General features: G+C 43.2%; 1 protein-coding gene across 1 annotated transcript in view; it reads left to right on the top strand.

The window, feature by feature from the left end:
* Window positions 1-18,962, top strand: part of DMRT1 (doublesex and mab-3 related transcription factor 1) — a 123,175-nt gene that overhangs the window by 45,464 nt on the left and 58,749 nt on the right. Inside the window, exon 3 of the mRNA XM_012454480.2 lies at window positions 4,796-5,079. Within this exon, the coding sequence (XP_012309903.2) occupies window positions 4,796-5,079 (284 nt within the window). The remainder of the gene's footprint in view (window positions 1-4,795; window positions 5,080-18,962) is intronic.

Genomic DNA, 18,962 nt, shown 5'->3' with positions numbered 1-18,962 from the left:
TTGCCCAGGCTGGAGTGCAGTGGTGCAATCTCGGCTCACTGCACCTGCTGCCTCCCAGGCTGAAGTGATTCTTCTTCCTCAGCCTCTCTAGTAGCTGGGACTACAGGTATGTACCACCATACCCAGCTAATTTTGGTATGTTTTATAAAGGGGTTTTGGGGCTGGTCTCGAATTCCTGGGCTCAAGTGGGCTTTGTGCCTTGGCCTCCTGAAGTGCTGGGATTATAGCCATGAGCCACCACACCTGCCCTCATTTGTATACTTTTATTTAATAGTCAGGACTGTCACAATGATGCAGTAAGGGGCATGCAGGTATCTCATATTTTTAGGAATAGTGTATCGAGCAATTGCTTTGAATTTTTAGAGTAGACCAGTGTGTCTCAACAATTTTAGCACATCAGAATCTCATGGGCTGGGTGCAGTGGCTCACACCTGTAATCCCAGCACTTTGGGAGGCTGAAGCAGTAGGATATCTTGAGCCCAGGAGTTTGAGACCAGCCTGCGCAACATGGTAAGACCCCATTTGTACCAAAAAATTTTTTTAAAAAAAGAATCTCTGGAGAGCTTAGTAAAATCCAGATTACTGGGCCCCATTCTCAGAATGTATGATTTTATCAGTCTGTGGTGGGACCCGAGAATTTGCATTTAAGTTCCCAGGTAATGCTGACACTACTGATTCAGGGACCACACTGTGCAAACCACTGGATTAGACACATGTAGCTTGACCGATATTCATTTCAACCTTTTCCATTTACTAGTAGTGTTCATATAGATGCCAGGAGTTATGAAGCTATTTTTAACACTGAGCATTTTAATTTGGAATTTTAACAAATAGAGTTTGGTGGTTTATAAACATTGTAGTTTGTAAAATCTAATGTCTTAAAAGTGGTTAAACATTTTAACAGTGTAAAAGTAGACATCTACTCTTACAAAGTCCAAGTGGTTTCATTACTTACATACTGGTATGGAACAACTTTTCCAATACATATCTCATATTTATTCTTAAAGCTTGGTGTAACTTGAAAGAGGAAATAAAATATGGGTAAGTGGAAAAATTATGGTGTTATTAACTAATTACAGCAGCTGTAACCAAACAAATCATTGCTTTGACCTGACATAGCATTTTATTTGAGGTTTACTATGCGGTTTATTGAAGCCATTCTCTCGTTACCTTCAGAGTTACAACTGCCATCATTTTGTTGCTTGATAAACTGAAGCCTGATAAAAGGTTCAGATTAAGGTTATGCTGCAGAAATTCAAGAACCTATGCTGTGCCCTGATCCTAGAATACTGGAATCCTTGAGTTTCTATTTAATTATTCATCTGCCACTGTATTTATTTATTTATTTTTTTAAAGAAGTTTGCTTTTGAAAAGCAGGCTCTAAGTGGGAGGTATTCAGTGTTTTCTACTGCAGGGACAGGCCTAAGTATCTAAAATACCTTCCTAACTGTCTATGAGATTGTATAGGAATGAACCATTAAAGCTTATGACTGTGTGGTAGGATAGGTCATTCTATTTCTGACTTAGATGCTCATATAATTTATTAAATTTGAGAAGCTCATACTGCTCTTGTGATGAGATAAACAATAGAGACATGACATTGAAAACAAAATAATGATATGGAAAACCACCACTCATGCCACCAAACATAATAAGAGAAAGGCCCAGTGGGGAAGTTGAGGAGGAACAAATGGACATGTGCCCTCTCCAGACTTGGGGTGTGGAATAATGACATTGGAAGGTCTCATCTCATTAGCTGGGAAGAGGAGAGAAGAAAGGAAAGGAATAGAATAAAATAGTGGCTTGGCAGTGCATTTACAGGAGCCTAGAATAGGAGGATTTGGTCTCCTTTCAGAGAAAAGAGACACCAGTACTAACTTTAAAATGAGACTTCGAAAATAAATGTTGTAGATCTCAGCCAGACCTTCCAACGCTTGCACTTGAGTTATGCCTCCCCTCCATTGCAGGTTTTCCTTTTCCCACACACTCAGCCAGTGGATGGTTCCCAAGCACCTTCTTTGGGCCATGCATTGTGCTAGAAATTTCTCTCATGAGCCACTTTTCTCTGCCTAAGGATGCTTAAACCACTTTATTTATTTATATTTTGAGACAGAGTCTCACTCTGTCACCTGGGCTGGAGTGCAGTGCTGTGATCTCTGCTCACTGCAACTTCCGCCTCGGGTTCAAGCGATTCTCCTGCCTCAGTTTCCCAAGTAGCTGGGACTACTGGTGTGCACCACCAAGGCTGGCTAATTTTTTTTTTTGTATTCTTTTTAGTAGAGATAGGTTTCACCATGTTCATCAGGCTGGTCTTGAACTCCTGACCTCAAATGATTGGACTGCCTTGGCCTCTCAAAGTGTTGGGATTACAGGCGTGAGCCACTGTCAGCTTAATTCTTTTTTTTTTCTTAGACAGAGTCTCACTCTGTCACCAGGCTGGAGTGCAGTAGGGCAATCTCGGCTCATTGTAACCTCTGCCTCCTGGGTTCAAGTGATTCCCTGCCTTAGCCTCCTGAGTAGCTGGGACTGCAGGTGTGTGCCACCACTCCCAGCTAATTTTTTGTATTTTAAAATAGGGTTTCACCATGTTGGCCAGGATGGTCTCGATCTCCTGCCCTCGTGATCTACCCACCTTGGCCACCTAAAGTGCTGGGATTACAGGCCAGTGTACTCTTTAAAAAGTGAAGCAAGGCCAGGTGCACTGGCTCATGCCTGCAATCCTAGCACTTTGGGAGGACAAGGTGGGTGGATCACTGGAGCTCAGGGGTTTGAGACCAGCCTGGGCAACATAGTGAGACCCCATCTCTATTTTAAAAATTAAAAAAAAAAAGAATATCCTGAGAGCTTATTAAAATTCAGATTACTTGAGCTCAGGAGTTCGAGATCAGCCTGGCCAACATAGTTAAACCCTGTCTCTATTTCAAAAAAAATACAAAAATCAGCCGGGCATGGTGGCTTGTGCCTGTACTCCCAGCTACTTGGGCAGCTGAGGCAGGAGAATGGTTTGAGCCCAGGAGGTGCAGGTGGCAGTGAGCTGAGGTCACGCCACTGCACTCCAGCCTGGGTGACAGAATGAGATCCTGTCTGAAAGAAATAAATAAAATAAAAGTGAAATGACAAGATCTTATGACTACCTGGAGCTTTTACTTTTTTTTTTTTTTTTTTTTTTGAGACAGAGTCTTCAGGCTGGAATACAATGGTGTGATCTTGGCTCACTGCAACGTCTGCCTCCTGGGTTCAAGAGATTTTCCTGCTTCCTAAGTAGCTGGGACTACAGGCACATGCCACCATGCCTGGCTAATTTTTTTTTGTATTTTTAGTAGAGATGGGGTTTTACCGTGTTAGCCAGGATGGTCTTGATCTCCTGACTTTATGATCCACTTGCCTCAGCCTCCCACAGTGCTAGGATTACAGGTGTGAGCCACCGCGCCAAGCCTGGAGCTTTTACTTTTAACTCACATTATTGTTAATGCCAAACTACTTGAAAAATGATTATTCCTCAGTCCCTTCAGCAAATATTGACCCACGGTGTCTGGCAGTGTGCTAAACACAGAGAATATTGGAGCGCCTGGAGGAAGCTGGGTACCTTCTTGCTGGATCACATCTGGTAGGAGAGAGGCCTGGAGTCATCATCTCTGGATTTCTCCTTGCTTGTTGCTCTTTGCTGTCTTGCAGGCCTGCGTCCGCTCCTTTGTTCATGGTTAAAACCGCAAAGTCCTGAAGACCTAGTTGTCTGTTGGTCTTTTTTAGAACTGTTTGTTTGAGGTCCCAGCAGCAGTTGATACCACAGCCTGGTCCCTCTGTGATTCACGTCAGCTTTAACGTCTGTAACGTTGTATTCTCAATTTTTCACACTCCAGGCCTTGGCAATCTCCTTTATCCCATAATGGCTCCTCCCTTCCTTGCCCCGATGGAGGTGGCACCTCCAGTGGTGACTCTTGGATCTGGCTTCCAGTCTCAGCCTCTCCCAAAAGCACAGATTTCATGTTCCTCATCCTTACCTAGCCCTCCACCTGCACGTGTGCCTGCCTTCTGCTCTACACACCCAGGCTCCTGCCCTCTGCCTCCCTGCATCTTAATTCCTGGCAGCCCCTCAGCCTTCTAGTTCTGCTGCATTTCATCCCCCCAATAAACACTTTAATGTCTATGCCAGAGGTTGGCAAACTAGTCTTTGGGTCAGATCAGCCCACTGCCTGTTTTTATAAATAAAGTTTTATTGCAACACAATCATGCTGCAGCGGTGACTAAATAGTTGACAAAACCCGAAATAGTTACTAACCTCTTAAACCGGAAGTTTGTCTGCCCCTGCTCCCTACCATTGGCCAGATTTCTAAACATATATTATCAGCTGTGGAAGGAAGTTAAGGAAACCGTTCACCTAAATTCATCTAAACTCTTGACCACTTGCTTTGACTTTCTGACATACCTATGTGGCTACAATTAATTTTGTTTTAAGAATGCACAATCAGGTCAACTAGATTTGATCTTCAGTTTCTTGACATTATAGGAATTTCTGGATAGAAGTTATACTGTCGAATAGAAGTTAAAATCACCTCTAAAATGGTTTTGGTAATCTCAGTAAAAACAATCAGCTGAGTCGGCTGTGTCACCAGAGTGAGGCCAACCTGAGAAACCCTCCTTTATTTTAGCTGTAGGAGAAGCAGCAGACGGTTTTGTCTTCTGCATATTCAGGTACTTTACTTCACAGGTCTTGAGTAGGAAGGTTTAGAGGTAAAGTTTTGTGGACTCCCACATTAATACCATGTTGTCTTTTTCTTTTTATCTTCCGTTTTAGAGGGACGTATGGTCATCCAGGATATTCCTGCTGTCACCAGCAGAGGGCACGTGGAGAACACACCTGACCTGGTTTCAGACTCCACCTACTACAGCCCCTTCTACCAGCCACCTCTGTTTCCTTACTACAATAATCTGTACAACTACCCGCAATACTCCATGGCCTTGGCTGCTGATTCGGCTTCTGGGGATATGGGAAATCCCCTCGGGGGATCCCCTGTGAAGAACAGCCTTCGGGGCCTCCCTGGACCTCATGTGCCTGGTCAGACAGGAAACCAATGGCAGGTATGATATTAATTACCCAGAGAGTGAACTGGATGTGTGAAAACCAGATGCATGTGCACACACATGCACATACACACAGAGGCACATACATACTTGTGCACACAGAAGCACACACAGATGACACACACAGGTAGACACACATACCTGTGTGCAAAAGTGTGCCATTTTGCACATGTGTAGGCACAATATGCAAAATGTGTAAAGAATCTCTGTCAATAATGCCCTTTAGCCACAAAGGTTGGCTGCAAGGAATTGTAAAAAAATAATGTACAGACTTGTTTTTTCAAATTTTACTTTTCTTATTTTTTGAATGCCATGTTGCATAAATAACCAGTTGGCCAGAGGCAAATTTACAAGTACTGAACGAGGTACCGCCTCCTCCAGCTTTGTCCACCACTTTTGTTGGGCAGCTTAGAAAATGCTGGGTAAAGCCTCTGGGTGGCAGTAACCTGCATGATGAATTTGCACCTTGGGAAGGAAACAGGTCATAATCTGCATGGAAGAAAAGTAGGAAAAGGAATTAGGTGGATTTCTAATTGAGCTGGACCCAATCTAGGTGCATTTTTTGCTAGGAATAGAGGCCAGTCTTTCATTCTCCAAGTATGTATTTTTGTTTTGTTGTTGTTGTTTTAAACAGAGTCTTGCTCTGTCGCCCAGGCCTGAGTGCAGTGGCATGATCTTGGCTCACTGCAACCTCTGCCTCCGGGTTCAAGTGATTCTCTAGCCTCAGTCTCCCAAGTAGCTGGGATTACAGGCACCACCATACCGCCTGGCTAATTTTTGTATTTTTAGTAGAGATGGGGTTTCACCATGTTGGCTAGGCTGGTGTTGAACTCCTGACCTTGGATGATCCAGCCACATTGGCCTCCCAAAGTGCTGGGATTACAGGCATGAGCCACTGCGCCTGGCCCCAAGTATGTATTTTTAAAATAGCACGCAATCAAGAGCATTTGATATTTGGAGTAAAACAAAGAATTTTGCTTTATCAGAGAAAGGAGCATTTATCCAGGGATGTTCTGCTTCCGCAGTTGCAACCATTTTCATCATGCCGGTTTGTTAGCATCAGATTCAAGGCACCAAAAGCATTCGGAGGCTAGATTACCATGTATAGACGTATTTTTTGGGAATATGTAGGTGAAAAGTTAGACTCAACACCTCCAAACCCCCTCCCAAGTGAAAGACATTAAGATTCTGCAAGAATTGTTCTCATTCTGGAAGCATTTGCCATGCTTCCAGTGGGGATTGGATTCAGTGCAATGCCACATACATATTTGGGAGTTCATTGCAAGTGTTTGACCCTCTTTTTTGTTTTCCCAGCTTTATTGAGGTATCATGGGCAAACAAAAATTGTATATATTTAAGACATACAGTGTGATGATTTAATATATATATATACCCTACACAATGATTTCCACAGTTAAGCTAATTACACACATTCATCACCTCACTTAGTTACCATTTTTATGTGTGTGGTGATAACACTTAAGACCTAATCTCTGAGCATTTTTCAGGTATATAATATATTATTAACTAGAGTCACCATGCTGTACATTAGATTCCCAGGACTTATTCATGTTATAACTGAAACTTTACCCTTTACCCAACATCTCTTTTTTTTTTGCCAGCTCAAGGAATTTTATTTCCCCCATTGTTTACAAATGCTTTGCCTTGACCAGTAGATATTTGTCAACCATTAGTATCTTGGTTCTATTGAAGGAGTAAGAACATTCTAAGCTGAAATTCTTTTTCTTTCTTTTATTTTTTGAGACAGAGTCTTGCTCTGTTGCCTAGGCTGGCGTGATCTTGGCTCACTGCAACCTCTGCCTCCTGGGTTCAATCAGTTCTCCTGCCTCAGCCTCCCGAGTAGCTGGAATTACAGGCACACCCCACCACTCCCGGCTAATCCAGCATCTCTTTAGACTTCCTTAAGCCCATTTCAAAAAAATGTGTGATATTTTCCTCTGAGCCATTCTGTTCCATTTTGCCTCTGCCTTTTATAGGTATTAAAAGGTCGTTACAATTTAAGTCATTAGGTTGGTAAAATTGAAGTCATTCCACTTTTTGGTTCTCTTGCTACCCTCAGGGATCTGACTTCTTGGGTGTATTAAAATATCTATTTTAATCCTATAAACTACAAATTTTCTTACATTTTCCATACTTTTTTTTTTGAATCATACTGTTTTTGAAGGAAGCTTAAAGCACATTGATATGCGTTTAAAGGAAATGCTATGATTTATGGAACTTCAGCCTGGACCCCTTCAGGCCTTTCAAAGTGCAGCTGGATTTTATGCTTTGGGGCAGGTTTTTGGTTGACTTCTATTGGAGACTCTCCATCCTGAAGGGAAAAAACCGTAGCTTAGAGTGTTAAAAAAGTAACTCATTGTGTAGATCGCCAGGAAGCAGGAGCTGTTGTTGGAGTGTGATGGTTTTTGGCTGCTTCCAGACTCTGAGGATGAAGTAGGTGGGAGGATGTGTGCTCCTGGTAGCTTAGGTTGAGAAAGTAAATATTTTGCTGAAAGAAAGACAACCAGCTCAAGATCAACTTTACAGCTAGTCAGAAATCTGCTAAATTAATTGATGTTCCCATTTTGTCAAAATCTTTCAAATGGTGGATGTCTGACACATTAATGTTTATTCTTACCCTACTTGGAAAACCTGGGACAGGTTACGACAGAAGTGTTGGATTTCCTTGGAAGTCCCTTATCAAAGCCTACCCTCCCAGGGCCAGCCCAGGGAGACGGGCTCTCCTGAGCAGCACCATTGCCTGTTCTTGGAGAGCTGCCACAGCTGCTGTGCCCAAGGAGAGATTCCCCTGGGGGCCAGTTCTGCTGAAAGCTTGACTCAGATAGTGTCTACCTGTTAGCTAAGGTGGGAGGAAAAATCTTGGCTACACCTGCTTAGTCCTGTGGGGGACGTGCAGTTTTGATGCTTAGCATCTTTTCTAGAACTTACTGGACTAGAGACAGGCACCACTGGTTAGAGCCCTAGGAGAGACACTTAGACATCATTTAAAATGTGAGTTTGTCTTCCCAAACAAGCTTTAGCTTTCTTACTGGGTGTAATTAAGCTTCCTTAGTTTCTTTCAGTGATATATTTATTTTCTTTCAGTGATATATCTCACATAAATTATTTTGCAGCACCTGTTCTTCTCTCCAATTGTGTTTGGTGCCCGTTCTTCTTAGTTAATAATAGTATCAGTGATGAGAGCTATTATTTATTGAACAGTTACCTCCCCTGTTAGGAGGGTAACTGTCTTAGGAGGCAAATGATATTGAGTACATTGAGTCAACCCCTCAAGAGGGTTGACTTGCTGAAAGTCACACCCAAGTGGGAGAGCCAGGGTTTGAATCTGTGTCTTTCTGACTCCAAAGTTTGTGTTTCTGCACCATCTGGTTATCAGTGGTTCTGCAAAAAACTCAGGGCTATGGGAATTCCTGCTCAGGAGCCCTCTGTGACTTGATAACTTCTGGAGAAAGTGCAGAATGTCTCTGCAGGTGAACCTTAACTGTAGGATTACTTAAGTACAAATACCGAGGCACTCTTTAATTCCTGAGGGCTTGGAATTTCTACCTAAGTCCTTTGTTTTCCATTGGGGGCGGGGTCTTCTTGTAACTCTCTTCTGATTTTCTTCCTTCACTGTGGAGGTCAGAAATGGCTGAGGATAGAGCCCTGCTGCTTTCCTGAAAGAGGTAGTCTCAGCCATCATTGTTTAAAATGTGCTGAATCCCTTGCTATTTCAAAGTTACTTATGGAATCTGCATACTAATTTTCAGTGAATGTGATTATTAGTAATGCACATTTAAGCACATCTGCAATGCATGTGTCATAAAAAATGATCCTGACAATTTGGATGAGGGGGCTCCACCTTATGACCTCTGTCTCTTAACTCTGATATTTTATGCATCTGTGGATTAATCTTGTAATCAAATGTGAACACAAGCTTGGCTTAAAAATTTTTAAGGCATGTGCACCATTGGTCCAATTGGAAATAAACTCACATTAAAAGTAGCAGAGACAACATAGATACGATTCATCGATTTGGAAAATGGCAGATAAATTCAGTCCAGCGATGATCACAGCAGAAATGAATCTTAAAGTGTTTTGGACCACCCCATTCTGCTGCAGAGAGAACTGGTCAAGAGCTGACGGGATTTGCCAAGCACCACAGCTAATTGGTAACCAGATCAATTAATTTAGAGGAACAACATGGTGTACTTTAAGGAACATGGGTTCTGGCATTGGAAGATCCATATTCAGTTTTTTGTTTGTTTTGTGTTTTTTTAAGATGGAGTCTCACTCTGTCACTCAGTCTGGAGTGCAATGGTGTGATCTAGGCTCACTGCAATCTCTGCCTCCTGGGTTCAAGCGATTCTCCTGCCTCAGCCTCCTGAGTAGCTGGGATTACAGGCATGCACCACCACACCCAGCTACTTTTGTTTGTATTTTTAGTAGAGACAGGGTTTCACCATGTGGGCCAGGCTGGTCTTGAACTTCTGACTCAGGTGATCCACAAGCCTTGGCCTCCCAAAGTGCTGGGATTACAGGCGTGAGCCACCTTGCTCAGCCCCGTATTCAGTTCTAATTTGAGATTTAAGTATGTAATCTTCAGCAGAATACCTAACCCTGTAAATCTCAGTTTTCTTATCTGTAAAGTGGGTACCGTACCATCTTCATGGGGCTGTTGCATGGCTACATAATGCAGTGTGACAACTGAAGTGAGATGATTAACATGTGTAGGGATTTCTGTGTAAGCCAAGAAGTGCTATGCTGATATCAACTGTAATGAATTTACTTTAGTCATTATTTCTACTTGCCCCTACTTTTTAAAAAAGAAATTTATTTATTTACTTTTAATTGAGACAGAGTCTCACTCTGTTGCCCAGGCTGGAGTGCAGAGGGGCACGATCTCGGCTCACTGCAACGTCTGCCTCTTGGGTTCAAGCAATACTCTTGCTTCAGCCTCCTGAGTAGGTGGGATTACAGGTGCACACCACCATACCTAGCTGATTTTTAAATTTTTTTAGTAGAGATGGGGTTTCACCATGTTGGTCATGCTGGTCTCAAACTCCTGATCTCAAGTGATCCACTCACCTTGGCCTCCCGAAGTGTTGGGATTACAGGCATGAGCCACCACACTTGGCCTAAAAAATCTATTTAATTCTTCACCGTTTGTTCATATGTATTTTTGTTAGCTACCTCAGCTCCCCTTTGTGGCAAGATAGGGTATAAAAATGCATATTTTATTATTAAAAGACTGACATGTAGATATGAACCAAGTATGGATATGTATGGATAGATTTCTATATCACTGGGGAAGAATTTGATCCCTTTAGGAAATAGAAAACATAAAGCATGGGTGAAAATTATAATGGTGCAAAATGTGTTAAGATACAGATATCACAAAGAAGTAATAAAATTAAAAAGTAAAAATCTACAAATAATACCCTTAGCTAATGTTGAAGGGAGAGAAACTGGATGGCTCACTTTTTAACCAGAGTCGTCTTTTTTTTTTTTTTTCTTTTTTTGAGACCGAGTCTTACTCTGTCATTCAGGCTGGAGTGCAATGGTGCGATCTTGGCTCACTGCAGCCTCCACCTCCCAGGTTCCAGTGATGCCTGATTCCTGTGCCTCAGCCTTTCGAGTAGCTGGGATTATAGGCGTGTGCCACCAAGGCTCGCTAATTTTTATATTTTTAGTAGACACGGGGTTTCACCATGTTGTTTAGGCTGGTCTTAAACTCCTGGCCTCAAGTGATCCGCCCACTTAGCCTCCCAAATGCTGGGATTACAGGTGTGAGTCACCGTGCCTGGCCCAGAGAGGCAGCAGAAGTGTCAGGAACAGGGATCCGGATGGCAGTCTTTTCCTCACCTTGCTTTTTCTGCTATTCCTGGAAGGCTCTCTCACTCTGCGTTTTGGACAATGCTTTGCCCCTTCTGGAGGTAGCTTCCTAGGAGTCGGTAGATTGGGAGCTCTTCATTGGTTGCTGCCCTCTGTGTAGAAGGTGTCCCACAGCTGCACTTCTGGAGAGCACCTGTGCTGTGCTCTCCTGATTGATTGAGTTGGTGTGAAAATGGCTCAATCTTGAGGGCCAGAATCTGAGGTTGGGTCTTCAAGTACTTTCTTGACCGTGTTGGTAAGGCCGGACTCTCCTCTTAACTTCACCAGATGGAGTCATCTTTTTATTAGCTATTCTGCCTAGTAGGATACTTTTCTTAGATTTTGATACAAATTTGGGTAGTGTGGACATTTTACCCATATTAATTCTTATAGTCCATGAATATGGACTATCTATTTATCTGTCTTCAGTTTCTCTCATCACTATTTTATGGTTTTCAGTATAGAAATTTTTCACCTCTTTGATTACGTTATTTTTTAACTATTGTAAATAGGATTGTTGTCTTGATTTCTTTTTCAGATAGTTTACTAGTCATATATAGAAATGCTAACTAATTTTTGTATGTTGATTTTTGTATCCTGTGGGATAACTCCTTTCGATTTATATCAGAATTAAGGAAGAAAGATTCACATCTTCAAAAAAAATCAACATTTTAAAAAATAAGGAAGAAATTTGTATTAGAATCAAGAACTCCTTTTTGATTCCTAGGGGAAAAAAACTGACTTGCTGGGTGCAGTGGTTCATGCCTGTAATGCTAGCACTTTGGGAGGCCGAGGTTGGGTGGATCACAAGGTCAGAAGTTTGAGACTGGCCTGAGTAACATGGTGAAACCCCATCTCTACTAAAAATACAAAAATTAAGCAGGCATGGTGGTGTACGCCTGTAATCTCAGCTCCTCAGGAGGCTGAGGCAGGAGAAATGCTTGAACCCGGGAGGTGGAGGTTGTAGTGAGCTGAGATCATGCCACTGCACTGGCCTGGGTGACAAAGCAAGACTCCATCTAAACAAATAAACAACAACAAAAAAAAACTGACTCTAGTGGAGATCATCATAGCTTTTAAAGCTAGAAAGAATTCTTAGAGATGAGTAAAAAGGGTATCGACTTTTTATTGTACAGTTGAGACTTCCTGCAAGCCTCCCTGTAAAAACAAGCAAGCCACAAATAATTACTGAGCACCTACTAAGTGTAAAACCTACTTAAAAAATAGAGCAGCCTCATAGCTCGGCATTCCAGAATCTTAAGGCTCTTTTGTGTAAATGCCCTGCCTGCCAAGAGCTGCTTTTAATTGCTTCTGGTCTGCCTCAGCCTGTGGAGGAGATTTGTGGCCCAATCATAGATTCCTGTCCTGTTGTGAAACAGGAATAACATTTGTGACACTGGAACAAACTCACGATGAATGGCTGGTTCCGCTGACCAGCAGCTCAATTTCACTTCTGCATTTAATTGCCTGCAAAAGCTGTTTATTGCCTTGTGCACTCCTCCACGGCAACATTATCTCTTAAATAAACATGTTGTACCAGGTTGACAAGGGAGAGGTGCATATCAAGTGAGCAGAAATAAATATGGGAGGACTCTGAGCTGTGCCTCGGATCTCCTTCCAGGCCCTATGGCAGGCGCCTTCTTGACTGCTTTTCCGAAGCTTGTGCCATCAGATGTATAGACTTACATTCCAGCCACGGTTAGGGTGTGGTCAGATGCAGCACTAGTGATGTCATTCTTTCTGGTGGTTATGTGGTCTCCTCTGAAGTGTCTCATGATACGTTGTTCATTGACAATATGGCACCTTGCAGGAATGATTTTGTGTCTTAACATGCATGGAGAGCCAACTATGTGCTAGGGATCGACCACTGAACAAAACACAAAAATTGAGCAAAGTGGATCTTGGGAGAAGGCTGCTATTTATTGATCCCTGTAGTCGGGGATCACCTAAACAGTTCTGTATTTGAAACTGAGATATAGGTAAGAAGGAAACCATTCTGGCATCTGGGGCTTGGAGCGCAGAAAAAAGTATCCCCTTGTGAGTGTTCCTGGGCTGGTGCTCCAGCACCGTCTGCCTGCTGAGGGTGGGAGGGTTGAGCAGGGCACTCAGAAAAGCCAGTACCTTTTCATTGCTTGTCTGCCATAAGGAGCAGCCAGACAGGCTGTCATTATCACACTGCCTTTTTTTTTTTTTAAGTGTGGTTCAGCATCAGGACAACCTGTTTCTTAGCTTAAAAGAATGGTCAAAACAAGTCACTTTCCAAGCATCTGCTGTGCGGGGGCGGCCAGAGCCCTCTCTGCAGCTGTGCTGCATTAGTGCTGTAGCAAGGGCTGCAGTGAGGGTGGGGCCATGGGAAGTCAGGATACACAGTTGTAATGAACAAATGTGATTTTAAAATATTCTTAAATTGAAAAAAAAAAGACATATAAGGGAGAAGACAGTAGAATGCAAAATCTACTTAATTTTTTTTTGAGACATCATCTTGCTCTGTTACTCAGGCTGGAGTGCAGTAGTGTAATCATAGCTCACTGAAGCCTCCAACTCCTGGGCTTGAGCGATCCTCCCATCTCAGCCTCTCAAGTAGCTGGGACTGCAGGTGTGTCCCACCATGCCACACCTGGCTAATTAAAAAACTTTTTTTTGTAGAGATGGGGGTCTCACTATGTTGCCAAGGCTGGTCTTGAACTTCTGACTCAAGTGATCCTCCTGCCCTAGCCTCTAAAACTGGGATTGCAAGCATGAGCTTCTGTGCCTAGCTCTTCTTCAATTTTTTTTTTTTTTTTTTTTTGAGGCAGGATCTCACTCTTTCACCCAGGCCAGAGTGCAGTAGCATGATTTCAGCTCACTGTAGCCTCCACCTCCTGGGCTCAAGTGATCCTCCTACCTCAGCCTCCTGAGTAGCTGAGACTACAGGCATTTACCACCACACCCAGCTAATTTTTGTATTTTTTGTAGAGATGGGGTTTCACCATGTTGCCTGGGCTGGTCTTAAACTCCTGGGCTCAAGTGATCTGCCTGCCCTCTCACAGTGCTGGGGTTGCAGGCATGAGCCACCATGCCTGACCAGTTTTCTTTCTTTTTCTTTTTGTTTTTTTTGAGACAAAGTCTCACTCTGTCACCTAGGCTGCAGTGCAATGGTGTGATCTCCAATCACTACAACCTCCACCTTCTGGGTTCAAACAATTCTCCTGCCTCAGCTTCCCAAGTAGCACCTGCCACCACCATGCCCAGCTAATTTTTGCATCTTTGGTAGAGACGGGGGTTTCACCATGCTGGCCAGGCTGGTCTCAAACTCCTGACCTCAGGTGATCCGCCCGCCTTGGCCTCCCAAAGTGTTGGGATTACAGGTGTGAGCTACTGCGCTCAGCCGCCTGACCAGTTTTTAAGACATAGTAGGAGACTTTACATCAATTTTTTTTGCCACTGAGCTCCACCATGAGGTTCCCCAGGATGATGTGCATCTGGTCACTGGAAACTCTGGGAAGTTCTGGGCGGAGAAAGCGGGAGTGACTTGCCTTAGGAGCCTGACCTGGGCCCTGTCACCCTTGGCCAGGAGCCCTCAACAGTCTTGTGATCCACCAAGACCTAACAACAAAGCTACCCTCTCACCTCCATGGCCCACACCATCAGCAGGTGAAACTAGCCCTGGTGCTCCCTTTATTTTTTTTTTTTGAGATGGAGTCTTGCTCTGTCACCCTGGCTAGAGTGCAGTGGTGCAATCTCAGCTCACTGCAACCTCTGCCTCCCAGGTTCAAGCGATTCTTCTGCCTCAGCCTCCTGAGTAGCTGGGATTAGAAGTACGTGCCACCACGCTCGGCTAATTTTTGTATTTTTAGTAGAGATGGAGTTTCACCATGTTGGTCAGGCTGGTCTCAAACTCCTGACCTCGTGATCTGCCTGGCTCAGCCTCCCAAAGTGCTGGGATTACAGGCATGAGCCATGGCATCCTGCCCTGGTGACCCTTTTTTACAGCAAACTGGTTATTGGCCACTATCTACTGGTAGGCCCAAATTGACTGACTGACTTCCTCTGGAAAGAAAAATTGACAAACTTTGCAAGTAGGCATAAAAGGAATTCATAAAGACACATTCAACTGGAAACATTTAAAGTAATTCCTTTCCTTAGGAAAGAATATGGAAGATAGATATTTGCTGTGGGCTATTAGGCTAACAACCATAATTTCTTTTTTCAAGAGGATTATAAAAACATAAATTCTTGTTGATGACCGAACAGATTTCTTTTGTACCTGTTGGGTTGCTATGATGTTTTTATTTTGTATTTAGCCACCTTTATGAAGTGTAATTCTAATAATTTTATAGTTGCTGATTTTGGAGATTCTAGGTAGGCATTCGTGCCATAGAAACATGGATCCCGACATTTTTTTCTTCTCTTTAAATCCCTCTGGTTCTAATTTATGTTCTTAGTGCATTGTTTAGACAGCGATGGTGGGGGCAGGTATTATTGTCTTGTTCCTCATTTTACTGGAATGTTTCTAGTGGTTCACTATTGTCTGTGCAGGACATCACCAGTGCTGGCTTACAGAGAAACGAGGAAAATAAGGAAAAGTGAGTTTTTCTTAAGACTAAATTGTTCAGTTCAAGAAATTGTTTATATTGAGGCTGTAGCTTTCAACTATTTTTTTTAAAATTTTTCCTGTCACCAAGGCTGGAGTGCAGTGGCGGGACCTTGGCTCACTGCAACCTCTGCCTTTTGGGTGGAAGTGATTCTTCTGCCTCAGCCTCCAGAGAAGGTGAGATTAGAGGCATTCACCACAATGCCTGGCTGATTTTTATATTTTTAGTGGAGATGGGTTTTGCCATGTTGGCCAGGCTGGTCTCAAACTCCTGACTTCAGGTGATCCACCCACCTCAGCCTCCCAAAGTACTGGGATTATGGGCATCGGCCACTGTGCTGGCTGCTTTTCAACCTTTTAAAACATGAAGTGATGATTCTATTAGATGGCGGGATTTTTTTTTTTTGCAAATGCTCTTACTCAGCGATATAAAAAAATTGATATCCACTGTCTCTCACCTCCCTTCCTGCACCCCCTCCTCCCCTGTCTTTTTTTTTTTTTTTTTTACATTTTACTGGTCTGTGAAATCCAGAAAGCCCACTGCAGTACTCAGTGTGTCCCTGTGACAACAGTGAAGTTCTTTAGGGGCTTCAGTATGCTCCCTGTAGCAATTATGTGGGCTTAAATTTGTGCTTACCTCTTGACCTGCAGGGTGCTTCCCCTCCCCACCACTATTTTATTTTTAAGATGGAATCTTGCCGTATTGCCCAGGCTGGAGTGCAGTGATGCGATCTTGGCTCACTGCAACCTCTGCTTCCCAGATTCAAGCGATTCTCCTGCCTCAGCCTCCTGAGTAGCTGGGACTACAGACATGTGCTGCCATCACACCCAGCTAATTTTTGTATTTTTAGTAGAGACAGGGCATTGCCATGTTGGCCAGGCTGGTCTCGAGTGATCTGCCCAACTCAGCCTTCCAAAGTGCTGTGATTACAGGCGTGAGCCACTGCACCCAGCTTTCCCCTTCCTTTTTTTTGAGACGGAGTCTTGCTCTGTCGCCCAGGCTAGAGTGCAGTAGCATGATCTCGACTCACTGCAACTTTTGCCTCCCAGGTTCAAGCAGTTCTCCTGCCTCAGCCTCCTGAGTATCTGGGATTACAGGCACCTGCCACCATAACTGGCTAATTTTTTGTAGTTTTAGTAGAGACAAGATTTCACCATGTTGGCCAGGCTGGTCTCAAACTCCTGGTCTCCAGTGATCCTCCCGCCTCAGTCTTCCAAAGTGCTGGGATTACAGGTGTGAGCCACTGTGCCCGGATTTCCTCTCCTTTTTATGACAGCCATGGGAACATCCTGCTAGTCTAGCATTTTGAGGAACTCATTCACAGGAACCCCAAGTAGGTTCTGCTGTCAGGTACACAGTGAGGACGTAATGATTAGGCCTACGAGGTCAGTAGGCAAGTTTTGGAGACTCTTTTGTTTAAGGAATGCAACTCCAAAGTCATGATAGATCCTAGAAGGTTTAAAGGCGGTGGAATTAAAGGTGTCAGGTTCCCTGAGTTTGGGGGTCACACTGTCATTACTATAAACTTTGCCTTAAATGGCTGTCAGGTCGTAGTCATGCCTATGATGTTTTCTTCTGAAACATAATTCCTCATTATGTTCCTCTCTTTTAAGGAGAAATAGTGGACCCAATTCTCTTGGGTCTACAACACATCCTTACTCCTGCAGGGAGAAAAGCTTTCTTTCTCCAGCTGGCCCTATAAGGAGCAGTGAGAATCCTTAGGCACCTTGCACCTCCTCTGAAGCATTAAGCCTGGGTGAATGCAGTCCTAGCTTTCTGTTTTTAAGCCATCACCTCACCTACCTGCACTTTCACCAAGGAGTTGATATTTTGTCTCCTTTTAGGTGATGACAAGTGATGATTGTGAGGGTCATGATCTGGTTTTTATTACACCTTTCCTTGAAGGAATTGCTGTTTTGTTTCACAGATGATGAAAGCTTAATGACTTGCACGCTTTTGATCATGCAGCAAGGGTACTTGTTTGTAAAAATTGGTGCCTGTGATGACAGTTTTCCCAGTGGTTCTTTGTCTGGAGCCAAAGCTCAGGGAGGGTGGTGGTGGGGAGTTTAGATGCTGAGCCCAGACAGATGGTGAGAGGTGGGGTTTAGGAATATCCCTTAGCTACAGTGTAGTGTACAGGAGAGACATTTTTGCAGTGTGTTTGGTTAAAAATGTGTAGATTTCAGAAGAAACTAGAACTGGGGCACTGGAGAACAGGCAGCTCTGACTCAGAGAATAGCTAGAAGGAGCTCGGACCTGGGCATCCTAAGGGATTGTTTTCTCAGTCTGGTTGAAGTGGTCCAGTAGCATCCCAGGAAAGCCAGATAGAATGTAACCTTAGGTTTTTCAGGAAACTTCGGGAGATTTGTTTAAGTCCTGGGCTGTCTTCCTACAGTTTCATTTCCATTGTTACATGAGTTCAGTTTGATCTGGGCTGAGTAGGAAATCCCCTGTGAAGTGTTGATGTACTCCAGGGACGACTATACAATTGAATCGGAGGCAGAAGTCTATTATTAGTCTTGCAAAATTGTTACATTACCTAATCTCTGACACAATAGCATTAGGTTAGTAAATAATACAGTCATTTGGGGATTCTGTTATCGGCTTGAAATTTAGATAATTAGATCACAGTTTTTGAAAGCTTTCAGATTTGATTTGGTTGGGCTGGTGGCCAAAATCTTATCCATTTATGTTTGCCCTTTTAGCTTACTTTTTTTCCCTGTTAAGTAGACATGAATATGATATAAAATTAGTTGCTTTTTAGAATGTTTAAGTACATGTATAAGTGATTCTCAGATTTCTTAGGGGTCCATGTTTCTGTGGTCTCTTAAGTATGCCTCATTATTTGAATAAAGATGAAAATTAAAGGAATGCATAACAGATTTGCCCTGCTTTTTTAATACCATAATAGAAATAGGATAGAAAAAAAGACTAGAGTTGCCAGAAATACCCACTGTATTACAGAGTGTGCATAAGGGTCTCCTTTATGCATTCGTTGATTGTTTTTATTGAGTGGCTGCTCTGTGCGTGGTGCTGTGCTAAACTCTCAAATACTGGCTCACGGTGGAGTGGATGAGAAAGAAGACTCAAAAAGCACATGTAATTCCCTTATTCCTGTTTCAATCAGAGCCTGGGGAGGGCTGTGATGCCTTGTGGAAAGAGGGGCCCTTGCTCTGGCATGCCAAGAGGCAGGGTGGGGACTAGTGTTTGATCACAACTATTGTGTAGAATTTCCTGTGCATGGTGATTATTAAAAGCAGATTGACTTATGGTGGGTTTTATCTTTAAAAAATTCTTTCACAGAGGTATCCCTTTACTGCCTTCACCCAGGATAGGTTGCCCTCAACAACCCCTCCTTGGTAAAGCATTGACCCTGTCGGCATCACCATTGAGATGTACACCCAACTGGAAGCGTATTCATAGGTAGACTGA

Source organism: Aotus nancymaae, unplaced genomic scaffold (genome assembly GCF_030222135.1).
Source record: "Aotus nancymaae isolate 86718 unplaced genomic scaffold, 86718_ANA_hifiasm-v0.15.2.pri h1tg000041l, whole genome shotgun sequence".
NCBI lineage: Eukaryota > Metazoa > Chordata > Mammalia > Primates > Aotidae > Aotus > Aotus nancymaae.
The sequence above is the reverse complement of the archived record's forward strand: the minus strand, read 5'-3'. Positions and strand labels throughout refer to the sequence as shown.